Source organism: Serpula lacrymans (assembly GCF_000218685.1).
Source record: "Serpula lacrymans var. lacrymans S7.9 unplaced genomic scaffold SERLAscaffold_8, whole genome shotgun sequence".
Classification (NCBI taxonomy): domain Eukaryota; kingdom Fungi; phylum Basidiomycota; class Agaricomycetes; order Boletales; family Serpulaceae; genus Serpula; species Serpula lacrymans.
Genome location: NW_006763297.1, coordinates 665,557 through 692,036, shown reverse-complemented (window position 1 = coordinate 692,036; position 26,480 = coordinate 665,557). Strand labels below are relative to the sequence as shown.

At 46.0% G+C, this 26,480-nt stretch overlaps 11 protein-coding genes across 11 annotated transcripts; 6 read left to right on the top strand and 5 right to left on the bottom strand.

Annotated features, from left to right (window-relative positions):
* Positions 1 to 183: 183 nt before the first annotated feature.
* Positions 184 to 923, top strand: SERLADRAFT_469621 (uncharacterized protein; the record flags this gene model as incomplete). Its single annotated transcript, XM_007319274.1, has 4 exons — positions 184 to 283; positions 339 to 426; positions 479 to 636; positions 679 to 923. 3 exons carry the CDS (start codon positions 213 to 215, stop codon positions 491 to 493), a joined length of 174 nt encoding a protein of 57 aa, XP_007319336.1.
* A 414-nt stretch (positions 924 to 1,337) lies between these two features.
* On the bottom strand, positions 1,338 to 2,929 carry SERLADRAFT_438896 (uncharacterized protein; the record flags this gene model as incomplete). The annotated part of the gene is made up of 5 exons (XM_007319273.1): positions 1,338 to 1,446; positions 1,497 to 1,744; positions 1,823 to 2,057; positions 2,111 to 2,653; positions 2,715 to 2,929. 5 exons carry the CDS (start codon positions 2,927 to 2,929, stop codon positions 1,338 to 1,340), a joined length of 1,350 nt encoding a protein of 449 aa, XP_007319335.1.
* Positions 2,930 to 4,661: 1,732 nt separating this feature from the next.
* On the top strand, positions 4,662 to 6,579 carry SERLADRAFT_391689 (uncharacterized protein; the record flags this gene model as incomplete). Its single annotated transcript, XM_007319272.1, has 21 exons — positions 4,662 to 4,781; positions 4,835 to 4,890; positions 4,941 to 4,954; positions 5,007 to 5,035; positions 5,086 to 5,095; positions 5,148 to 5,207; positions 5,262 to 5,271; positions 5,327 to 5,344; positions 5,401 to 5,426; positions 5,475 to 5,500; positions 5,551 to 5,585; positions 5,633 to 5,657; positions 5,719 to 5,730; positions 5,786 to 5,801; positions 5,854 to 5,899; positions 5,955 to 6,058; positions 6,111 to 6,170; positions 6,234 to 6,261; positions 6,317 to 6,364; positions 6,416 to 6,453; positions 6,521 to 6,579. Coding segments are annotated over 19 exons (704 nt in total), but the record flags the coding sequence as incomplete, so codon positions are not given.
* Positions 6,580 to 6,799: 220 nt separating this feature from the next.
* SERLADRAFT_469613 (uncharacterized protein) lies at positions 6,800 to 8,796 on the bottom strand (the record flags this gene model as incomplete). The annotated part of the gene is made up of 4 exons (XM_007319271.1): positions 6,800 to 7,285; positions 7,344 to 8,121; positions 8,173 to 8,498; positions 8,559 to 8,796. 4 exons carry the CDS (start codon positions 8,748 to 8,750, stop codon positions 7,256 to 7,258), a joined length of 1,326 nt encoding a protein of 441 aa, XP_007319333.1.
* A 148-nt stretch (positions 8,797 to 8,944) lies between these two features.
* On the top strand, positions 8,945 to 10,532 carry SERLADRAFT_449920 (uncharacterized protein; the record flags this gene model as incomplete). The annotated part of the gene is made up of 4 exons (XM_007319270.1): positions 8,945 to 9,087; positions 9,142 to 9,447; positions 9,497 to 9,600; positions 9,654 to 10,532. 4 exons carry the CDS (start codon positions 9,012 to 9,014, stop codon positions 10,440 to 10,442), a joined length of 1,275 nt encoding a protein of 424 aa, XP_007319332.1.
* Positions 10,533 to 10,672: 140 nt separating this feature from the next.
* On the bottom strand, positions 10,673 to 13,831 carry SERLADRAFT_416006 (uncharacterized protein; the record flags this gene model as incomplete). Its single annotated transcript, XM_007319269.1, has 14 exons — positions 10,673 to 10,698; positions 10,759 to 10,763; positions 10,821 to 10,960; positions 11,019 to 11,828; positions 11,881 to 12,058; positions 12,117 to 12,205; positions 12,259 to 12,736; positions 12,799 to 12,968; positions 13,021 to 13,097; positions 13,150 to 13,246; positions 13,294 to 13,408; positions 13,458 to 13,507; positions 13,558 to 13,604; positions 13,663 to 13,831. The coding sequence occupies 14 exons, from the start codon at positions 13,829 to 13,831 to the stop codon at positions 10,673 to 10,675; spliced, it is 2,451 nt and encodes an 816-aa protein (XP_007319331.1).
* Positions 13,832 to 13,945: 114 nt separating this feature from the next.
* On the top strand, positions 13,946 to 14,823 carry SERLADRAFT_416005 (uncharacterized protein; the record flags this gene model as incomplete). The annotated part of the gene is made up of 5 exons (XM_007319268.1): positions 13,946 to 14,185; positions 14,248 to 14,377; positions 14,435 to 14,567; positions 14,626 to 14,661; positions 14,716 to 14,823. The coding sequence occupies 5 exons, from the start codon at positions 14,022 to 14,024 to the stop codon at positions 14,766 to 14,768; spliced, it is 516 nt and encodes a 171-aa protein (XP_007319330.1).
* Positions 14,824 to 15,844: 1,021 nt separating this feature from the next.
* On the top strand, positions 15,845 to 18,089 carry SERLADRAFT_449918 (uncharacterized protein; the record flags this gene model as incomplete). The annotated part of the gene is made up of 9 exons (XM_007319267.1): positions 15,845 to 16,021; positions 16,077 to 16,207; positions 16,261 to 16,458; positions 16,511 to 16,803; positions 16,861 to 16,917; positions 16,969 to 17,028; positions 17,092 to 17,138; positions 17,197 to 17,343; positions 17,874 to 18,089. 9 exons carry the CDS (start codon positions 15,943 to 15,945, stop codon positions 17,954 to 17,956), a joined length of 1,095 nt encoding a protein of 364 aa, XP_007319329.1.
* Positions 18,090 to 20,724: 2,635 nt separating this feature from the next.
* SERLADRAFT_416004 (uncharacterized protein) lies at positions 20,725 to 21,714 on the top strand (the record flags this gene model as incomplete). The annotated part of the gene is made up of 3 exons (XM_007319266.1): positions 20,725 to 20,914; positions 20,994 to 21,275; positions 21,342 to 21,714. 2 exons carry the CDS (start codon positions 20,805 to 20,807, stop codon positions 21,244 to 21,246), a joined length of 363 nt encoding a protein of 120 aa, XP_007319328.1.
* A 64-nt stretch (positions 21,715 to 21,778) lies between these two features.
* On the bottom strand, positions 21,779 to 23,778 carry SERLADRAFT_469595 (uncharacterized protein; the record flags this gene model as incomplete). The annotated part of the gene is made up of 5 exons (XM_007319265.1): positions 21,779 to 21,898; positions 21,959 to 22,529; positions 22,575 to 22,680; positions 22,739 to 22,838; positions 22,890 to 23,778. The coding sequence occupies 4 exons, from the start codon at positions 23,275 to 23,277 to the stop codon at positions 22,047 to 22,049; spliced, it is 1,077 nt and encodes a 358-aa protein (XP_007319327.1).
* A 1,523-nt stretch (positions 23,779 to 25,301) lies between these two features.
* On the bottom strand, positions 25,302 to 26,143 carry SERLADRAFT_438888 (uncharacterized protein; the record flags this gene model as incomplete). Its single annotated transcript, XM_007319264.1, has 3 exons — positions 25,302 to 25,835; positions 25,890 to 26,015; positions 26,069 to 26,143. 3 exons carry the CDS (start codon positions 26,141 to 26,143, stop codon positions 25,302 to 25,304), a joined length of 735 nt encoding a protein of 244 aa, XP_007319326.1.
* Between the last annotated feature and the right edge of the window lie 337 nt (positions 26,144 to 26,480).

Sequence of the window (26,480 nt, the reverse complement as noted above, 5' to 3'; positions counted from 1 at the left end):
GATCAATCACAAGGACACACATCAACGTGAATTATGAATATACTTCCCCGCATCGATATACCTTTCCCCAAGAAGTTTGCCGCCCGCATACCAATTGGGTTAATCTATTTTTCTGTGATCCGGAGGACAAAAAATGACTTGATGAGCATGTACTGATGGCACGGGATACTGCTTGGCCAGAGTTGGCCAGCAGAGGACCTGAGTAGCCTCGAATGGGTGTCGAGACTACTGTACAGCCGCATAACGAAATACTTCCCTTGGTCCGCCCGAAGGACCTTGCCAGGTGATGGCTTTCACCTCTCTGGTTGTGTTCTTCCCCTGCTGAATCCCAACTACAGACCATCCGATCGGCTTGGTGTCGTGTGTGCTCCCCAATTGCAAATGACAATTTCAAGGACAGACACATTTTCCCCTGCGGAATCAAAAGTAAGTGGTTTAGGTAATGAAAGAATGACAATACAGACTAAGCCCATCCAAGGTTTCTCCGATATAGAGCCTCCATTGAGACCCCCTATGAGGTTGGAACGATGGTGAGGAATATTGGTATGTACCTCCTTACTCTACTTCACCTGCATTCCGTCCAGCTCGGGATTCAAGTAGGCAAAGTACATTCTGTACAATATCGGAGGTCAAGTGGTAGGTCAATTACGTGTACTATTGCCATTTTTATGCCGATAGATAGGTAGTGTTGACTTCATCAAGCTATTGGCCCACATGCTACGTGACGTGTGAAGTGAATCAAATACTGAAAAAGCACTATTGACGACGGCCGCAATTTCACTACACTTGTTCAACGAACGGCTGCGATCTTTGACCGCCTTTTGGCCCGTCAAAAATTGGTGCGACGGTGATGCGCATTTAGCCATAACAAGTTCTTCTGATGGCCTGTCGCTTTAACTTTGAAACTTAAGAGCTGACATTTCTCAAATTGTGCTTATGAAATGAGTGGCGAGCTACCGTCATTCATCGATATTCATTGAACGCATTCCCTTAGCTTGTATTCGTCCGTTGAATTTAGTTCCTCATACCAACAGCCACGCGAATGACACTGCCAGGACTTTTCGTACCGGAACATATTCTATTAAGTTCAAGTCTTGCGACCTCGTTCCTTCAGAGGCTGTAGTGACCCCTCGTTCTTAGCCTAATCACACAGCTTATTTTCCCTCCGATTGGGAGTCGAAATACTATTTCACTGAATAATATTGTAGCATGTATGGAAAGAGTTCGTACCTGGAAATAACGCGTATATTATAAAAAGCCTCCAGAGGTATACAATTCAAAGGGTTAGCGGTGGGAGATCTGGAGATTATCATAGCCAAATTGACTGGAATAGGGACCTATTCGATCGGTTTTAGCTGTAGCCCGTGACCTCCACGGTTCCTATCCGATTGTATTTCATCGACTGTATATTTAATCCACTGTTCTGTGGTCCACTGTGCTTGGTATCTGCAAAAAATAATTGTCATCATACTCATCATAAACAGAAGCACACTCACCCTAAAACGCGGCGTGCACGAGAGTCGTCTATGGTGATATCAGCCATGAACTCTAGAGTTGCTGGTTGGAGATACACAGATTCACCCATCCAACGTGGCTCTGGTGGAGGAGGACGACTCGTTAAAAGAAGATATATGGGTAATAAGATATAGTAGCGCAGATATATAAAGAATTCCACGATGTGTGCCAGGAAGAATATCGCCAGCTCGGGCACATCATCGAAAATAAGGGGCTTAGTGGAGTAATGCTGCATGAAACAAATCAAAAAAGTATCACAAGTCAGAAGTCTTCGAGCCACGGACTATAATCATCAGAAAGGGCTAACTCTGATGGCTTCACGGGTATCCCGCATACTCCAAGCCGGTGATTTACCGGTGACCAGGAACGCTTGACCGACCGTTTCTTCAGGGATACGACATAATGCATCTTCAAGTAAGAGGTGAGCCGAAACAGCGTCCCAGGCGCAGATATTGGTGTGTTTGAATCGTTTTCCAAAGATAGGTACGCGGGGCATCATGAGGGTACTGGTACACAAGCGATCGTTGGGACCTGTGATGGTACTGCAATGGAGATTGAATACAGGTTTGAACGATTGAATTGTGGAAATACGCACTAGCCAGGGCGAATAATGCCCGTCTTGAGACCTTTCTGTCCGTTGGCTTCAACAATGAGGCGCTCAGATATTATTTTCGACCTGGCATAATTACTCTCACGGCACCCCCACGAAGATAACGGGATAGCGTTGTCGTTGACCACAATCGAGCTGGAACTTGCATCCAAACCTACATGGCAAGACTTTGCACTGTGAAGCACAGCATCTGCAGTGGATGTGTATATCAAGGTAGCTCCAGATATCTGTTTAGCAGCAGCGATGATGTTTTTTGTCCCAACGACGTTGATGCCATAGGATATGGGCCACGAAAAGCTGTTGCGTTCCCAGAAGCGAATTATGACGGCCATGTGGTATATTACAGATGGTGGAGACCCTGTACTTTCGAAAGGCTGCAACAAGGCATTGCGAACGGAAACGGCAGATGTGATGTCCGTTCTGACATATGAGACTGACCGATTGGATATTATTTCAGGTGGAGGTGGACGAAGGTCCAGAACTCGTATATTTGTCTCGCCGCGAGATAGAAGCAGACGGACGAGGTAGCTAGCAAAAGGGTAATCATGAATATCTTGGAATCCTCAGCGCTAGCCTCTAGCGCGCTCACGTTCCGAGAAAACCTGAACCGCCCACGACAGCATAGCCTTTCTGCGTTGCTGGAGGTACAGTTTTTGTGAGATCTATTTCGTCGTATGACACCTTATCTAATTGCTCTGGTGTCAATAGAGGTGCCTTGAGAGCAGGACCCTTCAGACGCTTGTTGAGAGACCAGATGTAAAGCGACGATAGTAAGATTAAAAGGTAAGAGAAAAAACTGGGCATATTGACATGACATTCAAAAGCAAAGAGAGAGATGCAAATTTGGGTCGTGTCAAATGGAAAGTACAGTCCATCGCGGTAAGCCCCGGTGAGCGTGGCGACCACTATCGCCATAATTTCAAACCCAGCGAACACTCCGGTTGCCCTGGCGTCTAGGAACGATTTGAAAGTTGCTCTCGTCCCCCATCTTGTGGTTCTGGGTTGGTCATAGCCAGCTGGTCGTCGGTCACCGCCTTGGGCACTGGGGATGTGCGCTCGATGAATCTAAACTCATCATGACTGTGGCACTTACTCAATTATTGACACTCGGACTTTCTGGATCTCAGCGGTGCGTGAAAAAACCATTCGACTAGTAGGGAGTCCAGATATACATGTGTCTTATGATTATGGCGAGTTATTTGTGACATGCCTTCAAGTAGCTAGTCCTTCTAATTGAAACCTGACAAGGGTCACTTTTGCCGCTTCACGAGCTTACCTATGAGTAGCAAGGGACGCCCTCTGAGTAGTTCCTGGCGGTTATCTCTCAATAATATCATCTCTTCTATAATAGGCTACTGCAACCGCAAGCCTCGATAACCCCAGCGGTAAGCTTTCTTATTCGATCCATAACTTCATAACGATATCTATGGTATTTGTATCCCAAACTATTTGATAAATCGTGGAAATGCTAGGAACAACAACGAAATGTTCCATGTGCCTCGGCAAAATGAATTAAATCAGAAGCAGTATAACGAAAAGAATATTTCGAGGTAAAGTATGCTAGGCCCGGTTACCTCGGTGTTGGAGTGACACTGCTTCAGTACGTATTTTATGAATATCGCACTTTGCTAATTTCCAGCACCGCTTCTCATTCAATGTTGAATAAAACGTGACGTATGTTGTGAAAGTTACTTTGAGTGGACTCGAACTTGAAGAGAAATGCAGCTTCAAGTTGATACCTTCTTGACGAATAGATGTCTTTTTTTTTTTTTTTTTTTTTTTTTTCGTGTGCGAAATATAATGTGGAGAATCGACCGGTGATATTATTTGGTAGTCTCCCCACTGGCAGTTAGGCCAATTTGTTGATATGAAAGTCGGCATCGGTAAATAACTATTTGGTTCGTAAGGGATCATATGAAAATGTCAGGGACGGAAGCACAGTCGGAAAATATCCGAATGTGGACCTACACCGCTGGACTCTGAGAAGGGCATTGTAAGTTTTGTCTTTTGCGAGTGGCCCCCCAGGCTAGTGTCTGACCTGTTTTTTCAGTATTTCTGGATTACAGTCAAGTCGGACTGTCCTTCGAGCGTCTGGTTGTTTACGATACCGATAACAGATAGCAGCCATATCAGGACAACCCTCGTGAGACTCGTGAGACATGAGGTGAGCCAGACTATGGGAAATAATCTGTGCTGGCCTGTCAACTAATAATACTGCCTATTAGTAAACGAGCAGGGAGATAGTGTACAAATGTGATCAAAATCTGTACGACTCCTTACGATGAGCAGGTTAAAGTCGAGACCAGACCGCTGTAAACGTACATGTACGACAGGAGCGGTGCAAAAACGAGCATTGACGAGTGAATTCAGTGCCAGCGATTATCCATCGGTAATTGCCGAGTCGGATCCAGTATGGACTTTGGACCCGAAAAGACGGAGTTGCCCCGCTTCGAGTGAATTGCATAATAACCTGGCGACGATCCACTGGCACTTCTTCTTGCTTTACTTCATGCCACTCTTCCTTTTCTGTTCTTGCACCAGACCACGATGAACTCTCAGGAAAACACAACGCCCACACAGGCTGAGCTGGATAACTTGAGTGTGCTTTTTATCGGGTTTGTGGTCGCGACCGTACTCTATGGGTTGACCTTCTTTCGTAAGCTTTTCCCCTTTTCTCTCTGATTTGCGTCAGCTCAAACCCTTGTTAAGAGACTTACATATATTTTTCACGTTATCCAAAAGATGATCTGTGGATCAAAGCGACAGTGAGCGCATAACATGTCGAGGTTAGAGACTAAAACTAAAGCATTCACAGGTCGGATTGCTTTGGTGAGCTTATAACGCGATATAATATTTCGATTTGTAAGCTTAGTATGTGTAGTGCAATCGACACGACGACGTCTGCTTTGAGTGAGTATCTAATTAATTATACTCGTGTACCGAGACTCAAGCCATCTTAGTGTCTCAAGCGTACGCATCGTGTTTCGTCATTTGGACCGTTTCCTCACTACCGTTTTATCAGATTATACTACTATCTGGTCACTCTCTTTACTGTGGACATAGAATTTTTGTTTGCTACAACGTAAGCTTCTTTCATCTATGTCACGTTGAGGTCTGTCTCACGTTTTCCCACCAGGTCGTTCTGTGTAAGTTCTACAAATGATCTACGCTACTTGGTTCCTTTGATCAAACCTGCTTCAGGTCGAGAATGGCTTAGCTGTAAGTTTTTTTTTGTACTTTTACATTAGCCCCTATAATCCTTGTTTCCACGGTAGATCCTTGCTTCATTCATTGTACAACTGTGAGCCAAGGTTTCAGTTGCGGCATGACATTAGCTGACTCTATCTAGCTACTATGTTGTCCGTGTTTGGACGGGTATGCCATATCCTTTCATGTTAAGTATACAACTCATTTACTTCTTACAGTGACTTCTCGATCGTGGATACCCGCCCCAATAATTGTGAGCTCACTTCGCTATTTTTGTGGACCTCTATTAAATATCTGTAGGCTTTCGCTTCTTTTGTGGGCTTTGGTACGTATCTTTGCGACTTCAGGGCAGATGCATTAGTGCCTGATACGAATAACTCCCTCAGCGTTCGGTATCAGTAAGTCGGCTTTTTATGCAAGGATACTCAGGTTGACATGGGTCCAATATCTAAGCCATGACGGTTCAAATGTATGTTTCCTTTTTTCATGTAGATATTTCTCCTACTAAGGGAACCCCTCAGTTTTCAGAATAAGCGTCTAGTTGATCTTGCAACTTTCCATATGGAGGTCGGTAATGTAAAACCATTATCATTCCCAGCACTGAAGTCACCCATTCTATTAGATCGTTGCAGCTATTAGTCAGGCCTTTTCGGCCCTTGCAGACATTCTCATCGTGAGCATGATGACCTATTATTTGAGACCACGGCGGTTTCCAGATATGGCCCTGTGAGAGGCATCGTGTTTCCGTTGGTACTCGTCTACTGACTATGGAAAATAGACCTGAAGGATGGGTAGATACAGTAACGACCTATTTCGTCAATCGTGGGTTTGGCTTCATGTGAGTCTTTCGTTTTACTCCTCCGTGGTGATGTGTATCACTAAATTTACTCGTCCACCCAAGGGTTATCCAACTGGCATATTTTTGTGTGGTGCGTGGATATCTCCGATTGCTGTCAAATCTCTCTCTTCTTATTGTTGATGCAGTTCGTTGTAATGCCTTCTAAACAAACTTGGATTCCTTTCCATCTGGTCGTCAGTAAACGTAAGCAGCTTCTAGAAAATATTGGTTGGATATCCTTTCACGTCGATTCTTCAGTCTACATCAACACACTTTTAGGAATGTATGTCTACCCTACCGTGTCTTGGTGCACAAGATAGATCTCATCTCTGATTATTGGCTACCTGCAGGCTCAATTTCAGAGAAGTGAATGACGGTCATGGCGTCAACGAAGAGGACACTATAGTTGACGCGATGCATAGCGAAAATTCTCATGGTGCTGCTGCTGTACCAAGTGGCGTCCGATTCAACGTGTTCAGTACCAAAGTTGTACGCCGTTTTTCTCCCATTAGAAGCAGCTAAAGTCTTTGGAACTTATGGACCGCTATCTTCTAGACTCAGGGTTCTCTGAACTTCGACACCACACAGTCGTACGATGTTGGAACAAATCGTGCTGAGATAGAAAGCAACAAACGAGGCTACGATGAAGATAGAAACTCGGTAAGTCAACTACTCTATATATTTGAACTTCGAATTTGAACCTAGTTTTGTTACGTAGGATTCTATGCTCCCTCCTGTGAGGATCACGAATGATTATCCCAGATTCGCAGCTAATGACTTCTTTTTTCTAGGAATCGGTGGATAAAGCGAGTCTGTCAACCACTCTATCACCCTAAGCGCAAGACCACTCCTATTCCTGTTCCTGTTCTCCCACTTGATTTCTTCAATATGGACGGCGTTTCGCCATGATATACTTATTGTATTTATAGTAGTATTTTCAGTTTGACTAGTCTCATTGCTCTTCTTGCTCTCAGATTTGATATTGGGCGATTGTTCTCGTGCGGTTTGCGTAGGGAGTTCATTTGAAAAAGGTATATAGGCAATTAAATGCAGATAATGGTACTATAACAAAAAAATATGTGCCTTCATGATAGGCGATTTTCTGCTTTGAATGACTAGAAAAATGTGGTGTGTTAGGTCACGACTTTAGCAATGTTGAAATGTGATACGCACCTCGACCATTCTCCTCACGCCCTCTTCCAAACCGACCTGGGGTTCATATCCGAGTACTCTCCTTGCCTTCTCAATGTTGTGGTATCGCGTTGCACAACTATAGCCGACCCGGTATCTAGTAAACCCAGCTTCTTTCCCAATTACCGAGGCCCAAGTTTCTGCTAGATACCCAAGAACCATCCCAAACGCACGAGGAATAACATATATTCTATGATCAGCGCGCTTAGAGCCGGGTGGGTCGAGTTGGAGCCAAATAAGACGCATGAAGTCCCAGAAGTAGACAGGTTCACCATTAGTGATGAAGAATGCTTGTCCGGCGACCTGTAGCGGTGACGATGGGGCAAGAGCAAGTGCGTTTTCTGAAAATTGGTCAAAACGGTGTCGGACAACTGGACGGTTCGTCGTGGTAGGCGGTGGAGCATTATATGCGGCTAGGATCTGATCAGCGTTGGGAGGAGGGGCAACGTAGGGTCCGAGAGGACGAGCCTCACAGGTAGGCACGCGTCGATAGCCCGTTGTAGCGGTGACAGCTGGGAGAGCAGTAGCGAGGAGAGAATCCTCTTTTCCTGATAGAGTAGCCGTATCGGAATTCCAGTCCGTTTTATCTGAGTCGGCAGACTGCGATGGAACAAGTTTATCCGCGGCAACGAGATGAGCAAGTGCGACGTTGCCGACGTAAGTGTAGTCGAAGAGATTGTTGTTGTCTCCAACTTGGAAGTGCGTCTGGCCACGTTGGTACGCCTGGTAGAGACCTTGCATGACTTGACGATCTCCAGGACTATTGTGAAGGTCGTTAGGAGGTGCGTAATAAAAAGGTTGAAATACCCACCCAAAAATGCCAGCTGGACGGAGTGCAACTGTAAGCAAACCACCTTTCCCATTCGCAGCTAGGATTAAAGCTTCCCCTTTCGCCTTGGAATCGTTATACTCGTCGAACGGTTGTTCTGGATAAGGTACACGCTCGTCAATATTGATACAGTCTCCTCCATCGAAGACAACGCCAGCAGAGCTAGTGTATACAAGTTTCCGAGCCCCTGTAGCGACAGCAGCAGCAATGACAGCTTTTGTACCGTCGACGTTTACTTTGTAATAGATGGAGCTGTCTTTGGCACCGTGTTGAGGAGAAGCGGTATGTATTATACAAGTCGTCCCAGACTGCAAGGCAGATTTTAGAAAGTTGTTAGGGAGAAAAAAAGAATAAAATATGTAACGTACTTTTTGTATGGCTTCAATGAGCTGACTCTCCTCCGTGATGTCCCCCGAGTAAAACGGAACATCATGATGCCGCTGCACGATGTCAAACACCGAAACAATGTCACCGCGGGCGAGGAGTTGTTCCACAATGTTCCTGCCGACAAAACCACTTCCTCCAATAACGAGATAAACGTCCTTTTGCTGTCCAGACATGGTGGTGGTTTTTGAATACGAGGGTTGCGTGCTTCCCAGGTTAACCGGGACTGGATTAAGTGGAACGACATTTTCTTCTGCCACATTGGTCCATGCTGTCTGGCGCGGTCCATGGACCAGAAACGCGATTCCACGTGACCTCCTTCGCTTTCTTACAGTCGCGCTGTCCAAAGGACCATCACAAACCATTGTACAGCCTGCAAGTTTTTGGTCTGACACAGAAAGATATTCATTGTCGCTGTCGTACTCAATATTTGCAACATGGAGCTACCTCAGACCACAAGGAAGTATAGCGAGGAAGAGAAGAGTCAGCTCATTGCAAATCTAGACATTGAAGGTACAGGTTTTTGTCTGACTTGCATTTGACTACACTAACCTCGATGTATGTTAGTGGAACACAAGCTCCGCCAATTCGAATCATGGCTAGAGGATACTCTAGAGCAATTTCGAATACATCAGGAAGGACAGATATTACGTGTCCCAAAACTTGTACGAGGAATCACAATGGGAGTGTTTACAGACAAATACAATGGCGATGTCCAAGAGTGTCTTCGCGGTCTGCAGAAGGAGAAAATGGGCTCTGAAGCAATTGAGATTGATCAAACTACGAGGAAAAGGAAATGGGTTGCATCGCAGGAGGAAGCAGAAAGTTCAGCGAACGGAGCTGCTCACGAGGCAGAACGTGCTTTGAAAAACGGTAAGTGTGGAACCATGACGCACGTAGTTCAGATTCTCATACCTTATAGCACGGATGACGGTCGCAACTCCAAAGAAGAAACCAGGCTCGTCAATGGGCCCAGGTACTGCTCAGCGTGCGCGTCTACTATCCGCCAACAAAACGCCGGGGACGGTAAAGTCTCTTTGCATCCAGGTGTTTGACCATATCGCTCAACGTTTTCACAGAGCCGTACTTTTGGCCGGATACCTCCCGTTCCACCCTCTCCTAGTCCGAATAAATTTGCGACCAAACCTTCCAGCCTATTATCTCGATTACCTGCTCGCTTACCTTCACCCTCTAAAGCATCTCAACCACGAAATGTTCGTCCACCTTCCAGCTCTACATTTAACCCTGTATTACCCAAAGGTCCTGTGTTCCCTTCCGTTCGTGTACCAAGGCGGGACGAGAGTATGTTGAGTTTGAATGGGTCACCGCTTGCAAACCCATACCAGCTTGGTCTCGGTTGGTTTGCAGGTACCGCAGAGGACAACATGGAAAGTGATAATGCAAAAGTTGACAGAAAGGGAAAGAAACCAGACAGAGGAAGTCCGAAGCCACTACGGAAAACCAATAGCATTGTCATCCGACGGGATCCATCGGTGGCATTCTCCTCGTCCTCGTCGACAGCAAATGTTCAAAATGGGCTACATTCCCGGACTAATTCGCGAAATTTCATCTCATCTACGCAGCCATCGGAAAGCAATTCGCAAGCACAACACCAGTCCCAGCCTCAGGTCGAGGCCACGCCCAAGCGAATGCCCATACCACTTGGATCTTCTTCTTCACAGAGTCAGTTAACTGCCCTCGTGGCGATCCCGACCAAGGATGGACATATGCTGGAGTTCGATCCTCTGCAAACATCACCCGGGGCTCTGGATGCACTGGAGGGTATCACCGACAGTGCAAAAAAGCAAGCGAAAGAAGAGATGGGTCGATTGGTACAAGCAGCTGTTGCGAAATGGAAAATTGCTTGATAACACATGAGTTCATCTGTCTCTTGTTTTCTCATCTGAACTTTTGCAACCTCACTCGCATAAGTACTGGACGGGCACCTCAGCTTGTTGCCAATACACATATTTGACTGCACTGTGTAGCTTATCTTATCATTGTTCTGTCATCTTCCTCGTATCGTATTTACCTCCACGCTGCTTTCTCACAGTTCATAGAAGTTGTAGCGTATATATCTCAGCTCTATATTCGTGAATTAGCCTTCCAACAGGTCTAGGTTGCCTACACAGCATACGGTGCCTTCACGGTTACGAACTTTTACGAGGGTCGATTGATGCATACCTAGCCTTTAGTAACACACGCTAGGGATGAGCTCAACAGAAAAAGAATGCCAACTAGCTCACCTCTGTGCTTGTTGTTGCAAGTTGAAAAATTGCGCTACTGGCACAGCACCGATGGCGAAACTGTGTCCTCGAGAAAGAGAAAAATTGCCAGATGTAACATATCCAATGACCGAGGCTGGCGATGGTGTAGCTTGTGATATCTACCAACGAAAGATATGGAATCAATCCCTGACTAGAATTGTCATGCAATAATCGTACCTCAATTTCAGTCGAAGGGTCATGCTCAATCATTCTGGTCTTCTTTGTCGTGACATCCATTAGTTGCTTTGCTTCGGCGTCCTCGATGCGGTATATGATGGCGAGATCGCTGGGTGCTCCCTTGCGACGCATGTTAAGTTTCACCGATACCAAAGCTCCTTTCCAGAGATCTTCAGCGCGTGTGCTGGGACCCAACGCATCTAAAAATCTCTTCGCCCTAAGCCTATTTATTTCTGCCAGCACCGCTGCGGTGTGATTAAATATTTTGAACGCGTTGTCCAGCATAGCAGGTACGTCTGCGCCACGCAAGAGCCATGGAATAACATGTCTGTCAGCATCTCCAGCAGGCGCATTATTCTCCCTCTGCGTGGGGACCATATCAGAGGTAGACCTTGATGAGTTGGCAATGCCCAGGACTACATCCCAGTCAGGTTTCCAAGGGCTCTTAGTTTGCAACTTTTCAAAATTTGGCCTTTTTGCGGGTGGTTTCCTTTCCCAACTCCCCTTCTCCTCGTCGGCTCGTTCTTCTGCAAATTGCTCATAGAAATCTGTGAAGGGATAATCGCGAGGAAAATATGCAGTGCCTGCTTCGAATGCTTGGGTCTTACGCTCGCGCTGACCTGCCACTCGTGTACCTGTAAATATCAAAGAAGAAAGAAAAGGCATTGCCCAGCCTGCTGGTAGAATAAGTGTCCAACCATGGAGTGCCGAATTGGATGAGGCAGTATTTTCAATAGAACGCTGAATAAGGAGAACGGGAATGCGATCATCTTGACGTAAAGGGTTAAGGCCTTGCCCAGGAACGAGGTTCTGGAAAAGTAGGCTGAACAATAACCTCGTGGTAAAAATAACTGTTACATACCTTAGACCGCCGTTCATCCAAGTCTTTCTTCTTGTACCTTGGCTTTTTGAGGCCGTTCCGCTTCTCTTCATCCCATATTTGGCTTTGTGCAAGAATCGATGTAGGAAATGAAAAGTCCGGTGAAGACGTGGGTAGGCCTGATTCATTGGATTGGGGCCTTGCATTCTTTGGGGGAAATCTTAAATTTTGGTGACTAAATACACAAAAAGGCATGATAATAGATGGTGTGTACTTACTTGAGCCGTGGATCAAGTACCTTGAAGCCAACGACCATACCACGCGGTAATGATGCCGTTGTTTGTAGGTCTGTTAATGACGACCAAAACTAAAATTGATCGTTACTAGGTAATTCACGTCAAGAAATTTCGCGATATTTACCTTCTTGAATTCTTCTCTTTTATCATCATTGGCTGGTGATAAAGCTCCCTTGATAACCTGGCTAGATTTCGGGCCCATTATCTCGAAGACATTAACTTGCCCTCGCAAGTCTGCGATTTCTATCTCATAATGTTTGCTCTGGTCTTGCTGTTTGGCAGATTGGAGAGACAAAGAAGCAGATGTTTGCAAGGCTGTAAAAATCGTATCGTGGACGGCAGGATGGCAGCGGACCCATACTACTCGGTCTCCAGCTGATGGGGGAGTCTGTGCAGTACTGGGTCCTCCTTGTTCACCTTTATCTTGACGCTTAGATTTCTTCGAATTTGACGACGACCGGAGCACAGTTTTCTTAGGTGGTTTAATAGGATCTCCTGCAGCCACTGGCATCCACAAGACAGTGACCGGCGCAATCAAGTCAAAAGGATATCGTCCGGGTTTGTATATGTGGGAATCTAAGACGCGTGCCCCTGTCATACACCTGAAAATAACAACAGGTTTTCTGATATATCAGTGTCTATAACACGAGTATGAGCCACATACCGCTTGATACCGGGCCCCTGAGGATCGCAGCACATTTCCAGCAAAGATTTGATAATCACTTCTGAGCCTTTTATCTCGATAAGTGAGTAATAGGACGCGTCATGAAGGATGGAGCCGTGTACTGCAGCACGATGGGATGGACGAAATGACTTTTCAGTTGGCTGTACTGCCTGGACAACAGGAGTTCATTTGATATAATTTGTGAGATATACGAAAACATACAAGCCTGTAACCCCAGAGATTCTCCATTTTCATCCGCTTAGCATGCCAAATATGAGTCTCGAGCCATGTTTTATCGCCTAGTGAATAGTGGTCAGCGAGAGGAGGAGTCTATGGGCACAGTCTATTCACGTTGGCGCTTCAAGAACGCTTCGGTTCGACTAATCTGCTTCCCCTTTCCGCGTTTCGGGATGGAGCGGCCAAGGGCCTTCCGTCGGACTGGATCCATCTTTGTGAATGTAAGCCAGGTGATCATTTCCCAGAATATAACCGCACCTCTGCGCGTGCCTTCTCTCGCAGACGTAAAGGAACACGACGAACATCATGGCTTGCTGCTCTTCGCCGCAAGTGCCTGGGTAGCATCTGCCATGCACGATGTGTGGAACTTGCGCTGTAATAGTTCAGCGAGTAAATACAACTTTGGAATGTGAAACACAAACCTTGCATTCTTCATAGCAGTTTGCATTGCATCTATTTCGAAAGCACGAGCCTGGCATATATTTGGCATAGGGAACAGCACGATAAGGAAAGCGAACCAACCTCGGTGAACTTCTCCACGTCCAGTACAGTAGGCAATCCTTTCATGCCTGTAAGGTTGCTTTGAGATAGAAAATTTCCGAATTGTAGCAATGGAGTCGAGCTCACTATCAAACTGAGATGCTGCTCTTGACGAAGGCCCTGCGGCAGCATTTGTCCCTCCAGCTGCAGATTCAGCAGATTGTACTGCGATAGTCCGAGCATCTGCTACCCTTAACTTTTTTCTATTGCGGGATGTGTTCTCATCAGATTGGTCGTTCTTCCGCTTTGAAGCCATGGTTCAACACTATGATGTCCGGAAATTGGAAGTATAAGCAAGTAAGCCACGGCAACTTGAAGTTACTAGAGTGGAACGAAATGCTCAGCCACAGGCGCGAGGTGGGATCCGGATAGAGCCGAACCTCTCCTCATCATCCGAAACGTACATCAGGCTGTCAAGGTACCAACCCTCGCCCAAGGCAAATTCAATGGCTTCCTCTTTACGTGCTTTGTCGGTATCCCGGAAACTGGTCCAAACGACAAGTCCCCGTTTGCTGTCTACGTCTAGCGTACTCCGCAACGATGCTACTTCAACGCCAAACCTAGGATCCGTACAGGCTCAGAAGAAACCTATTGGTGGTTTCCGTGGCGGGTGAGCAATGTGCAGCGGCAGTCATGTCTAAAAATTAGTATGTTACTAAAGTACATGCCTAGAGTCATTGGTTTTTTGTTTGGGTTTTCACTGGCGTCTGCCTTTGCTGCCTATCATCTCCTGGACGAATACAAGCAAGCCTCAGCAGCACTGCAAGCTAGCGTCGAAGAGTTGCAAGCCAGTACTGAAAAGGTGAAAAGGGAAAATATTGATATGTCTGTTTTTCACCTTTTTCCTCGCATCACACAGGTATCTGCCCATGTAAGGAGAATAGAGGCTGTGGAGAAAGACCTCAAAGCTCTTTCTCAATCCTCGGCCGGTAACGAGGATCTTTCAAGGGTTCGTGCAGAACTGAAGAAACTCTATGATGGCCTCCACGTTGGTGCGTTACATTTTCGCAAACCGTGTATGACAGCCTAACACCATACCGTGTGATCCAGAATTCCTTGACCTACGCTCACATGTATGGGGTATCCGTAAGTTTCTCTAAGCAACTCCAATGGTTACCTATAGTGACCAGACACAACTAGAGCAAGATGTACATGCCCTATCCAAAAAAGAAGCTACGACTGTTCGTATATAGAATGGAACATATCCTTGGATGTAGTTGCTTATAGAAATGGACTTTTCTTTTGAGATACCCTTTGCAAACGTCCCCATGACATGATGGTGATTGCATCCCACAACAACGCAGTGTTGGCCTTCATATGTAAGGTAAGTAGAATGATCTGAGAAGGATGACCACTAACTCTCAGAAGTAGTTGCCATTAAATTCTGGTTATACTTCCACTCTCGAGCTAAGCAAAAGATTGTCTATAAAAATCACATGGAAAACTGAGTTCTTCAGATTTTTGTATGTGGCGGATTTTACTACTTCATCCAAGAGTTCAATTCTCCGTCTATCTCCAGTCATCGATCTCAAGACACAGTGTATTAATCCGCTATTGTAGTTTATGTTTCTATGACATTTCAGCAACTCACCTTAGCGACCGGTCTATTGTACAAGTCCTCCCTTTGGGCGACTACACTGGGTGCTCATTCGCTCTGCCTTTTGCTCACACATTCCCCAAGTCATGTTAATTTACTTCGGGATCATACCAGCGTTCACCGTCCCACTCCACAATCCGCACAAGATCAGCGTCTCCTTGCAACCTCACCATCCAACTCACCATTCCAACTCCGAGCTCTCGGTTTTCCAACGTCCTTTGGCATAAGGTAGCGACATTTTGTGGGAACTATACAGCTCGATCTGCTTCCTGCTTGACTACAATGAGGAAAAGGCTTCGCAGGTGCCTTTTATCCGGATCCCGTCGCTGTTGTTCAAAGGCACTTAAGAGGCGGCGTCAATACCGGTACCTCGGATTTCCTTATTAGGGTATGTTCTACGTTGCAGAACATGCGTCTACTTATCTGATCCTTGGCCTCCTGCAGCCTTCTCCTTGTCGTGGTTACTGGAGTACCTGGCAACACTATGGAGGGAAAGTGGCGGCCCGGCCTTTCCTAACCTCCCCGTACATATAAAAGCTACTCATCTTTGTCTTAACCTCAACAACACAACTGTTCCCCTTTCCTCGCCACAACCAGGACAGGTTCTTTGGTTTCATTGGGTAACCATATCCACATTCTTTCTGTCATAAACTGTACTCACATGTATCTCCAGGTACCAGGCTGGCTCCTTTTCCGTAGTTTCTTCCTCTGGCATCTTGCATTCTTTTACACCCATAGCGTATTCTTTTCAACCAAAACCGTCTTTTGCAATGTTGTCGCATAAATTTTACGCCCTTTTCTTCGCGTTGTCCGCTTGCGCGCTCCCGGTGAGACGCGAAGTACCCCAAGGCCAGTCATGTCTACGTCCTCAACCAGTTCCATGGCTGATATCTTACTGGAACAGAACACTCGCACGAACCTTTTCTTACCTCTGTCGGGAATAGTCTGGACGTCAATAACCCTGATCAAATTACTGACCCTGTCTTTGCCCTCCTCGGTGACGCGGCAGCGGCGCAAGGCGCTGGCAATGTGACCGTGCGTCGTATCCTACGCAACTTGCACTTTCCGCTAATACTTATCATATTTAGAATCTCGACTGTCTTCAACAAATTGTGGCGGACCAAGCTTTCACAAATGCAAAAGCTGCAGGTGATGTCCAAGGCCAAGTTGATGCGCTCGTTTTCCGTACGTTAGAACGCAACTCTGCGTCAGTCGGTGCGACAACCGCCCAATGCACTGGAGTCCAAGCCACCAATCCTGAAATAGCTGCACTTCAACAACACCAGGTAAGTATTCTAGGCTAATACCGGTTGGAAGCTCTGAGACGACTTGTTCTAGGACCCTGCATCTCCCAATGCTACAGCTGTGAACAAAGCTATTGAACTGGAATTGGCGAAGCAAATCGCATCCGTCGGAGGGAACCCCCAGGACGCACTGAAATCTGGGACGTTTGCTCCTGGTCAGATTGGGGACCCTACGGCGAAAGGTAACACATGTGACGACGCAAATGATCCCAATGGGTGCATTTTTACGCAGAATTTATTGGTTCCTGCTGCAACCGCCGATGAAATTAGTGCTGCCGTTGGCGGTACCACTTCAGCTAACGGAACGACTGTCTCCAACAGCACTAGGTAAGGACTATATCTAAGTACATCTATACCTCAGCAGAACTAAGGGTCAATAAACAGCACCAACGTTGACACCTCCGGTTCTTCCGATAACTCCACCAACGTATCCAGCCTTGGGTATGTTTTTAGCTCCTCTTTTTGTTCGTTGATATTGACTGAAAGTGGCAGGGCCGCCACCAGTGCTGCTGTCATAGCGTCTGCTATTCCAACAGCTGCCGGCTCTGCAGTGTATGTTCCCATTATTCTGGTGGCGAACTTTTCTGAAGTGTAACACAGGTCATCTGCAACTAGTACTGCAGCTAGTGGAGGCAAAAACCTCCAGACGTTTACTGGTGCCTGTACGTAGCATTTCCCCCTTTTCTTCTACTTTTATCGTACTGATGAGCTGTAAAACAGTGGGCGGGGTTTCTGCTCCTGCGGTGACCGCTGGTGGCAAAGGTTTCGTTGTGCAAGGTTCAGATAGCTTCCTCAATCTTGCTGCGGCGTTAGGTCGTTCTTGTGATATACAACACAATCAATGTGCGGACGCTGCAAACTCGAATAGTAGCAGCGGACTTGCGGTTAGTCAATGCGACCAGCAAGATACGCAGTGTAAAGCTACTTCTTCTGGAGGTTCGAGTTCAGCTACCGGTGGCGTAGCTGCGAGCTCCTCGTGAGTCATCTCCCAAACTTTTTACCCCCCTATATACTCAAAACACAATGGATAGAGTTGCAGCAGTACCTGCCACTCAGACATTTGTTGTGGCGAGCGCTACTGTATCTGCATCGTAAGTCGTTTTCTGTTATTCATGTAGACACGGGATTTATAAACTGCGATATGCGTAGCGCGTCAGCTACTACCTCCGCCGCTGCCAGCGGTCAAAATTTGCAAACATTCACCGGTGCTTGTACGTGACGTTGATTTTTTGTGACATCATGTAATAACGGTCATACGATAGTGGGTGGGGTCACTGCGCCTGCAGTGACAGCGGGGGGAACTGGTTTTGTGGTCCAAGGGTCCGATAGCTTTGTCAACCTACCTGCAGCCTTGGGCCGCTCATGCGACATCCAGCATAACCAGTGTGCGGATGCAGCGAATTCGGGTTCGGCGAGTGGACTTACTGTGAGCCAGTGCGATCAGCAGGACACACAGTGTGAAGCAGCTGGGTCGTCTTAGATGTAGTTCTAAGCAGTGTCGTCGATAGAAACTAGAGCTGGTCTGGACTATGCCTCGTGTATTTCAAGGGTTCGAAAATGATGTTGTACTGTAATAGGTATGTTCACTGATATATGTAGCGCTATGGAATCTTCTTCAGACTCGCGTCTTCCTAAAGATGACTCGGAACTGGCGGAGGTGTGTGAAGACTATTTCGATATCATCACTGGTATATTCATCTAGACTTGGCTGTCGCATCACTTCCATTTGAAGTGTTTCTTTTTTTTTTTAGTGTAACCCTTGCGAAAGCTAGATAATCGCTGATGATTGATCCAGTGGCATACAAACCCCGCCTGATTAAACCACTGCCAGGCCTCATCGTTTTCCCAATGTGTGTACCCTCGGTTATCAGCACAAGGCTTGCTTCCCATGGTATATGTTTTGAGTAAGTGTGGCTTTTGTTTAATGCTGGTCATCATTATCTCATCTCATCTTCTCGTGGACGCGTCCAAGCAAGTTCACGATAGTTGTTGTTGCAATAACTTGATTCGTGTGTTAAGATGCTGTGCCTGGTGACCCCAGTTTCGATAAGAAGCTTTGAAGTTCAGTTCACGCCAACGCAGGCTAGCCAGAATGAAGCACAACAATGGAGGCACAAACTAATATCGTGGAGCACTGATATATCGCTTCCATTCATCGAAGCAAAAATATGGCCCCATGCCTGCCCCCTGTCACCAGAAAACATACACCGTGCCCTGTGCACGTCAGTACCCACTGCACCAAATAACATGTCACACATGTTGGCAAACCTTAACAGCCCAGACTTTTGATATAACAGGGTATTCACGATGATGCAGAAGTTGATAAACCCACTATTTATCCTCATCGCACAACTCATCAGTATCAATTCTACGCATATCCCCCAGAAACTATGCACAACTTTGAAACGACATTGTTTATTAACGGCGAGGTCAGTGTTCGAGTCAATCGATTTGTAGACAAAAAAAGAGCTTCAGCATTGATAATAAATGATCACAGTTCACCCCTGCGAGCTCTGGGCAGACCTTGAGCGTAAGTCGTAGAGTAATTTAGAAGCTTCTGTGCAGCTTATCAGTTTTCCTAAGGCCACATATATCGCACAGTTGACTGTCGAAGCGGGGTTCCCTCCTGGCCTTATTAATATCATTTCCGGACGCATGTATACTGGCATTCTCTTCGCAGGCCCTGAACTGAAAAGGCAGTGTCCTGGTGTGGTGTTGGAAGATGTCGATGCAGTGAGTATGATATGCAATGATACGTTACAAACCGTTAATCTTTGCACGTGTTTGCTGTGTAGACCACAGTTTCGCCTATTGGTCAATACACTCATGTTAATCGCTGGTAGTTCGGCCTTGCCGAAGGGAGCTCATTCATGATCTTTTTTAGTGCGCTAAGGAGATAGGATGCATAGGTATCAATGTGGAGAAAAAGTACTATGAACTTGAGAGTAGCACCGGCGACGTATTTGTCAAGAGGACGCTGAGTCCTCGCGAGTGGCTTATCGACATCAAGGGTAACCTTGTGGTACCATTCATGCAGTTGGAAAGGATCAAGAACGAGGTAGCTGCCATCAAGTACATCAAGGAGAACACAAATTTCCCGGTCCCAACCATCCGTTGTCATTTCGAAGATAATGGCTGTTACTATATCATCATGGATGCAGTACCTGGCACGTCTATGGTAAATCTTGCGGAGGATCAGAGGAAGGTCGTCATAGAGGAGCTGAAGGGTTATATAAAGACCATGCAAGGAGTCAAGTCGAAGGTTATGGGCAGCTTTACAAGCGACATTTGTCTGCCCTACCGCCTGGCCAAGGTCTTGCCACAAGACAAGCCAAAGAAATTCAAGGCCGCAAGCGCAGAACAGTTCGTACTTTGTCACAACGACTTGGGTCATAGTAATATCATTGTCGACGAGAAAACGCTCAAAATCAATGCCATCGTAGACTGGAATATGCTGGGTTTTATCCGGAAGAGATGGAAAAGGCTTTTTACATGCGGAAGCATTTTGCAATCCCGTTGGAGGATGAGCATGATGATGTCCCTCATTTACTAGGTGTCCTGGATCAATGGATACAAGATTAAACTTGGAGATATTTACTCGAGCGCTGTGACTTCGTAAGTGTACGATGTTTCGATTCTGAACGTGTACTTATTTGAATGTATGGGAGGTTATTGTATCTAGCTCTCCTTTCATGTTTCTCTGATGACCCTCATTCTCGATCAATGTTAGCGATACTCAAGAAGTTACTTTGATTGTTGGCTCTATTCAAACCACTATGAGTGTGTTATACTGACACTAGAACGCAATCAAGAACTCGGCAGATCTTTTGAAACTGAGTAAACGGACGTAGATATTCCTCATAACAGTGCTTGTATAACAAATTTCACAAACATTCAATACAGCTACTGACATACTAATACAAAGCCATTTAACACTTGAAGCTTGAATTTCTAAGACATATATTCGTGAGATAACCAAGGGTCAACAGAGCGGATTAAGAAAACCTACCCCATGATCAAGGATGTTCCCTAGTAATGGGGCGACTGCGAACTGCAAAAGGGGCATACACTTTGTTTGGTGGAAATGCTTTTTCCACAACTCTTGTAATTGACTAGGACAAACAAAGCAGACCCGGCGTCATCTCGCACAGAAATCACGCGCTGGGTCTCAAATGCGTGGATGATCGACATGCGCACTGACTCAGGCGAGGTACAACACGACGGATTCGAATTACAACTGGATGTTCCGTCCGCACAGCTGGCGCGCAGAGGTGGGGAGCTTGAGTACTGGAGCGTGGGTGCGACGCAGGCGGCGGGTCAGACTCACAATGCGTCCGGCTCAAAATCTCAAGAAAAACGATCTAAAGCGCGTGGATGAGGACAGCTACGATAACAAAGAAGGACGCGAGAAGTCGAGATCGGCGCTTGATCAGTTTCTTGGCGAATGTATCAAAAGATCTGAAAAAAGGAGGTTATGCAATCAGAGGATCACTGTTTGTCAATGAATACCCTTGGACTGATAAGGATTGGGCACGGTGCCATACTTTACTAAGGCGCTTGGGTACAGATGGAGTGAAGCTTGAGTTGTGGAGAGCGTGGCTCGGACTTTATGACTGTGACAGTACTAGCATGACCAGTACCAGTGTAAAGGGTAAGGAAGTGGCCAGTGAACCAAACCCAAATGAAGACGAGAAGGCTACTACTCCACCATCAACAGAGCCTTTCAATGAGCCCAGTCGGAAAAAAGTGAACATAACACCTGAGAGGTAGTCCACCTCTCAGCCGTTCTTCGTGACCATGTACGCCTCACTTTATCCGTCTGCTAACCTACGTGCCACATTAGGTGCTACTGACTATCCTCTTAGAATGACACCATCCTCCAAGGTTTTGAGCTTCCCGATTCGCGTGCCAGATACCTAACGCTCCTGCACAAAGCAGGCCTACTAGGTCCATCAGACGCGGGGCGCGCAAGCTACATGACACTTTCGCAGGTCTGCTTTTGGAGCTACGCGAGCGACCTGGGAGGGAAGAGGATGGAGAAGGAGGAAGAAATTTTGAGAGTGTAGAAAACTTAAGGAGAAACTGAAAAAGGAGGAAGCGAGACGAGAAGTAGGCAAGAAAGCGATGGAGAGATGGGAAGGAGGTGATGAGGGCTGTGGAGAAGGAAAGGTGGGACGATGGCACGTGAACGGGGGCGTGGTTTGTCGATGCTGAGGAGGGTGGAGACAAGGATGAAATCGAAGGGAGGAGGGAAGGGGAAGATATAATTTCGGGGCCTGAATCTAAACAAGAGCCCGGGGTTGAGGAGAACTCTTAAGGCAAGCGGATATAATATAGGCTAAGGAAGTGAGCTGGGAATACTGTTGTATCGATTTGATTTGATCATGGTTCAAATCTTGTCACTATAGGACAAATAATAAATCTTTCAAGTGTGTACCTCTCAGGGTGCAACGAACAGCAAACAAACAAAGTAGATACATACATATTGATATGTATAGGATAGTCCAGGGATGACGGTTGGGAGAACAGTGACGAGATATGTATGGTCAAGCGTTAAAGCGTCTCCATGATCAAATTGTGGTTTTCAAAACTTCGTCCCAGGTCTTGGGCAATGACGGCAGTGCACGTAGGAAAGCTTTGAACCACAACTCATAATATTTGTCTCCGAGTGTCGTTAGAGATTCAACCAAGTTGTCTGAATTGAGCCTTTGAACAGTCGCCGTAGACTCTTTCATGAGCGGTATGATTTCCGTGAAAAAGGGCACGAAAACCATCACAATAGGGGAAAAATCGTTATACGGGAGTGATTCTTCCAGCATCTGCAGCGTGGATCTTTTATTCGTTTCGCTAGAGTCAGGATCGTCTGCAGCCAGTAATTTATGAAGCCATCGTCCTTCGTCAACCGTTAAGCTTTGACGTCCATCGCCAATGTTCAACAACACGCATAATATGACCCAGAAGAAAGCTTCCAAGTCATCCGCAAATGTATGAAGCACGGACTGATTTTTATTCCACGCGTTCAGCACTCGCCTAGAAATGTAAGGGAGTGTTCCCTGAACAGACTAAATAACAGGCTAACCCGAAGATGAGCTACTTACCGAACGATGTTTCCCAAGCTCACGATCTAGCTCTCGCCATCTGATTGCCTGGTCGCCGTCAGAGATCACGCCCACGCACTTTGTCAAGTTCTTGGTGCATTCGAACCTAGAATACTTTGACATCAATACCGCTTTGAGCTCATTATCAATTTAAGAGGACCTACCGTGTCAGAGGCTTTCGTATTTCGGGCTCTGGTAACAATAGAACGTTACCATCGCTGACATCGCGGTGCAGCCATCCATCCTTATACATATTATAGTGACCTAGAAAGGGAGCATCAGTCCTGAGCGACGTCAAAACGGGGGAATACTCACCCATCATTCCATGGAGCATGCCTTCTAAGAATTGGTACGGCCCCGCAGCCGTCTGGAACTTACAGCACTCCGTTTTCAATATCAATCGCTTATGTACTCTGTTTTCCATCTTCACGTCTTCCTCCTGATTTTCTATCTTAGATTGTGTTTCCTTCTCCACCTGACTGTTGGGTCTCTTCGATTGTGTATCTTTTGACCCCTGGTATATGAATTCTATCTCTTCCAGAAGAAATATTTTTCTAATCTCCTCCTCAACCCACGCCCCCTTTTTACCATGTTCAACTGTGTACTGGGCGTAAACTTCAGGTATTCCCATCTCTCCTTGAGTGAAACGAAAAACTTCAACCTCGTCATGGCCGTCCAAAGGCCATGAATCTTTCAGGATCATGGAAGGTGGCGGAGGACAGAGGTCGAGTTCGGGGATGGGCGAAGGCTGGTAAGTTGGGAAAAGGGGGGATTCATCGTTGCGATCAATTCCTTGCCATTCAAGCTTCTCGGAGCCTTGATATTGCTTGTTTGCTGGGTGATCAGAGCCTGACTTGTGGCGCTTGCTGCTTCCAGTTTCAACGACATGTTTGCGTGATCGTTTCCCAATACTTGAGGCGGTAGAGGTTCGATTAGAAGAAGGTGCGATGCCTTCAGTGCGCGGGCGTGAGGTGGAGGTGGGATATCGAGCAGTGGAAGTATCTATCGTAAGGTCTATGACATTGCTGAGTGGATCATCCAATATCTTTTTCGCATCATCGACCTTTCTCAGATGATAAACATGTGTGACACGACCCCGAATAGATTGGCGACGACAGAGTAAGTCAACGACCTTGTAAAGGCCCCAGTTTGGGATCAAGAAGTAGTGATTGTTCCGCGATGGATCGATCCCAGCCTTCGAATCGTTCTCCCATGAAAGTATGCCCACTATGCCCTTTACAAAAGCGGCAAAGCCATCCTCTGTCTTTAGACTCAGCGCAGGGCTGTAAACCACCCCAGATCTTTGATAGAAGCAGAATCGAACTTCGGAAGTTTTGTGGTTGAAGCCGATAACCAAAACGAAGTAACGGTTCTCGTGAGCAACGAATGTGCATCGTGCGTAGGTACCGGCCTGTTTAATCAGCACATTCCAGTTGTTCTTCACCTCGCACGCAATAGCGAGATCTTGCCATGACACTTGACCATCCAGCTCCGAGTCGTCAGCGACACCGTTTAAAGACACTAAATCTGGCTTCAATGCATGGGTGGTCCCGCCCTTCATTTCTTTATTGTAATTGTAGAAGCGTAGACCGTGATAATAGCGGTCCTTAGGGATTTTAGGGTCTGCGGAAAGGTGAGATTCGGAAGTGTTGATGATCCGGTTCAGAAGTTTCGTGAATGGTAAGTAATAGTCAGTCTCTTTGATTCGCGCCCCCTGGGGCCAATTTTCTTGATCAAAATTAAGCCCTTGGTCAGAAAAAATTCCTCGTTCTCTGAGTTCTTCCAGGACAAGGTGCGTTACGCCATCATCTGCGGGACACAAGTGTTCCATCACCTTTTTGCTCTCGAAGCGTGCATCACGTAGTTCATTGTAGACCAGTTCTTCCATCACACTTTGACCCCGTGGTGTCCGTTCTGTAAGCATCACATTTTGGTCAGAATACCTTTGTGATGTGTGTGTACTTTTGGTTAGAGGAGTGCTTTTCACTTCGCGAGAGGTCGAATTTGGGAGGCGAGGAGGAGTGATTTGTGGGTTTGAATCATGCGATTTGAATGCGAATGGCTCAGGTGAATGCGGGGATTCTTGACTCATCGTGAATGGCGTTTGTCTTGGATGAAACAAAGCTGATGGATAAAGAAAAGAATCATGATAAAACTGGGCCACACTGGCGCCTACATTGGAAACAAAAATAGGTCGACTGACCGTTCTGAACATTGGTCACGTGTGTCGGAGATTTCTGGAAGTGGCTGCAAGGTTTTGCACTGGATTGCAAGCCCACAATCAACGGCACCAGTTGCAATTGATTATCGGGAAAACCCTTATCTTTGCAATGCAACTACAATCTAATCGTAATCACTGGGTCTGAAACCTGTAATCAATTGCAATCAATATTGTATCCCCTTTAGGAGTATCTGAAAAACAATATTTTTTTGGCTTTGCAAGAGACAAAATAAATTGCAATATTTTATTCCAATTGTAAGTATGGTATTTGTACTGACAGGGACTTGAACCCGCGGCCACCCCACTTGCAAGAGCCATTGCAACCAAGTTTTTTTTTCAATATAACCACTTCGCCAAAGAGCTGACATTACTATAGAAGTGTACATCAATATAACTAATTCTTTTGCTGGACTGCTTGTAATGTACTTACGAAGTGATTGCAACACCACACAAGTATCAGCAAAGGTTGATTTGTAACAAATATGTTAGAGTATGAAATCAAATAGCTACTTGGTACGATGAGTGCGCTTTGTAGTAGTGGTGCCAATTTCAGTACTACCTGTAGCTACTTCTGCAGACTTCCCTTTACCACTTTGACCCTTCTTGGTTTTCATCACCGGTGCATTGGTAATATTATCTCTGGCCTCCTCCTCTAAAATATCAACTCCATCAGTGCCAACGAGCTTGCGAGAGAAAATGTTATCAGTAGATAAAACATTAATCTGCACGGCAGATGGTGCAGCGGTTGCCACTACTACTTCAATATCATCTTCGTCAGAAAAAATATCCATTTTGGCCATTGCTTGTTCAACTTCTTCGTTATAGTGATCTTCTTGCCCTGCTATAACTGCCTGAATAGTCTTGCGTGAAGAAAAAATGTACCGGTCAAAGATTTTGTATATCTCTTTGACTTGTTTCTTGTCAGCTTTCATAATGAGGATTTTCTTGTAGTTGCGGAACAGGTCAAAGTACTTTAAACCTGATTTGGCACCTTTGCCATCATGTGGAAATTCTTCGTCAGGAGAAACTAAGAAAACAGCCTATATAGCAAGATCAGAATGACAGCCGCTCAGAATAGTCTACTTTTAACTCACCACAACTGCTCCCCATGCTAGAGATCCTGGAGTATTCATGGTGACATCCCATGTTTTTGCATTACTTTTACCACCAGCGCGGCCACCCTCAAGTGACTTTGGTCCATGAAATGCGACTTTGAGAATCTGAGCAACAATGGTAAGTCAGTTCTCGTACATGATTTTAGTGACTACATTACCTTGGCAATTGCGGTACTTCCAAAGACATTTTTCATGTCCATTACACCGTCAGGAAACAGAACAGGTGGGAACATATCATACTTTATTTGCTCTCCGACCAGTTTGGCTCCTTGTAATATTTTCAGCTCCGGAACTGAGGTCCTGTCAAACAGGACTTCAAAATAATGCTGTGGGAGACCAAATATTTTGCTGGCTTCGCCACGAATTTTGAAAATGACATCTGAACGGCCACTGCGTAGCCTTTTTTGAAACTTAGATTATAAAAAAACAATTTGTTACTTTTACATATGAAATGAATGGCGTAAAACAGACATACCAGGTTGCCGAGATGCTGGCTATCCTTCATTAAACGATGGAAGTGGATGGGAATGAATTCATGCAGTTCTCTAATTTGCGTCTGCTCTCCGCAAG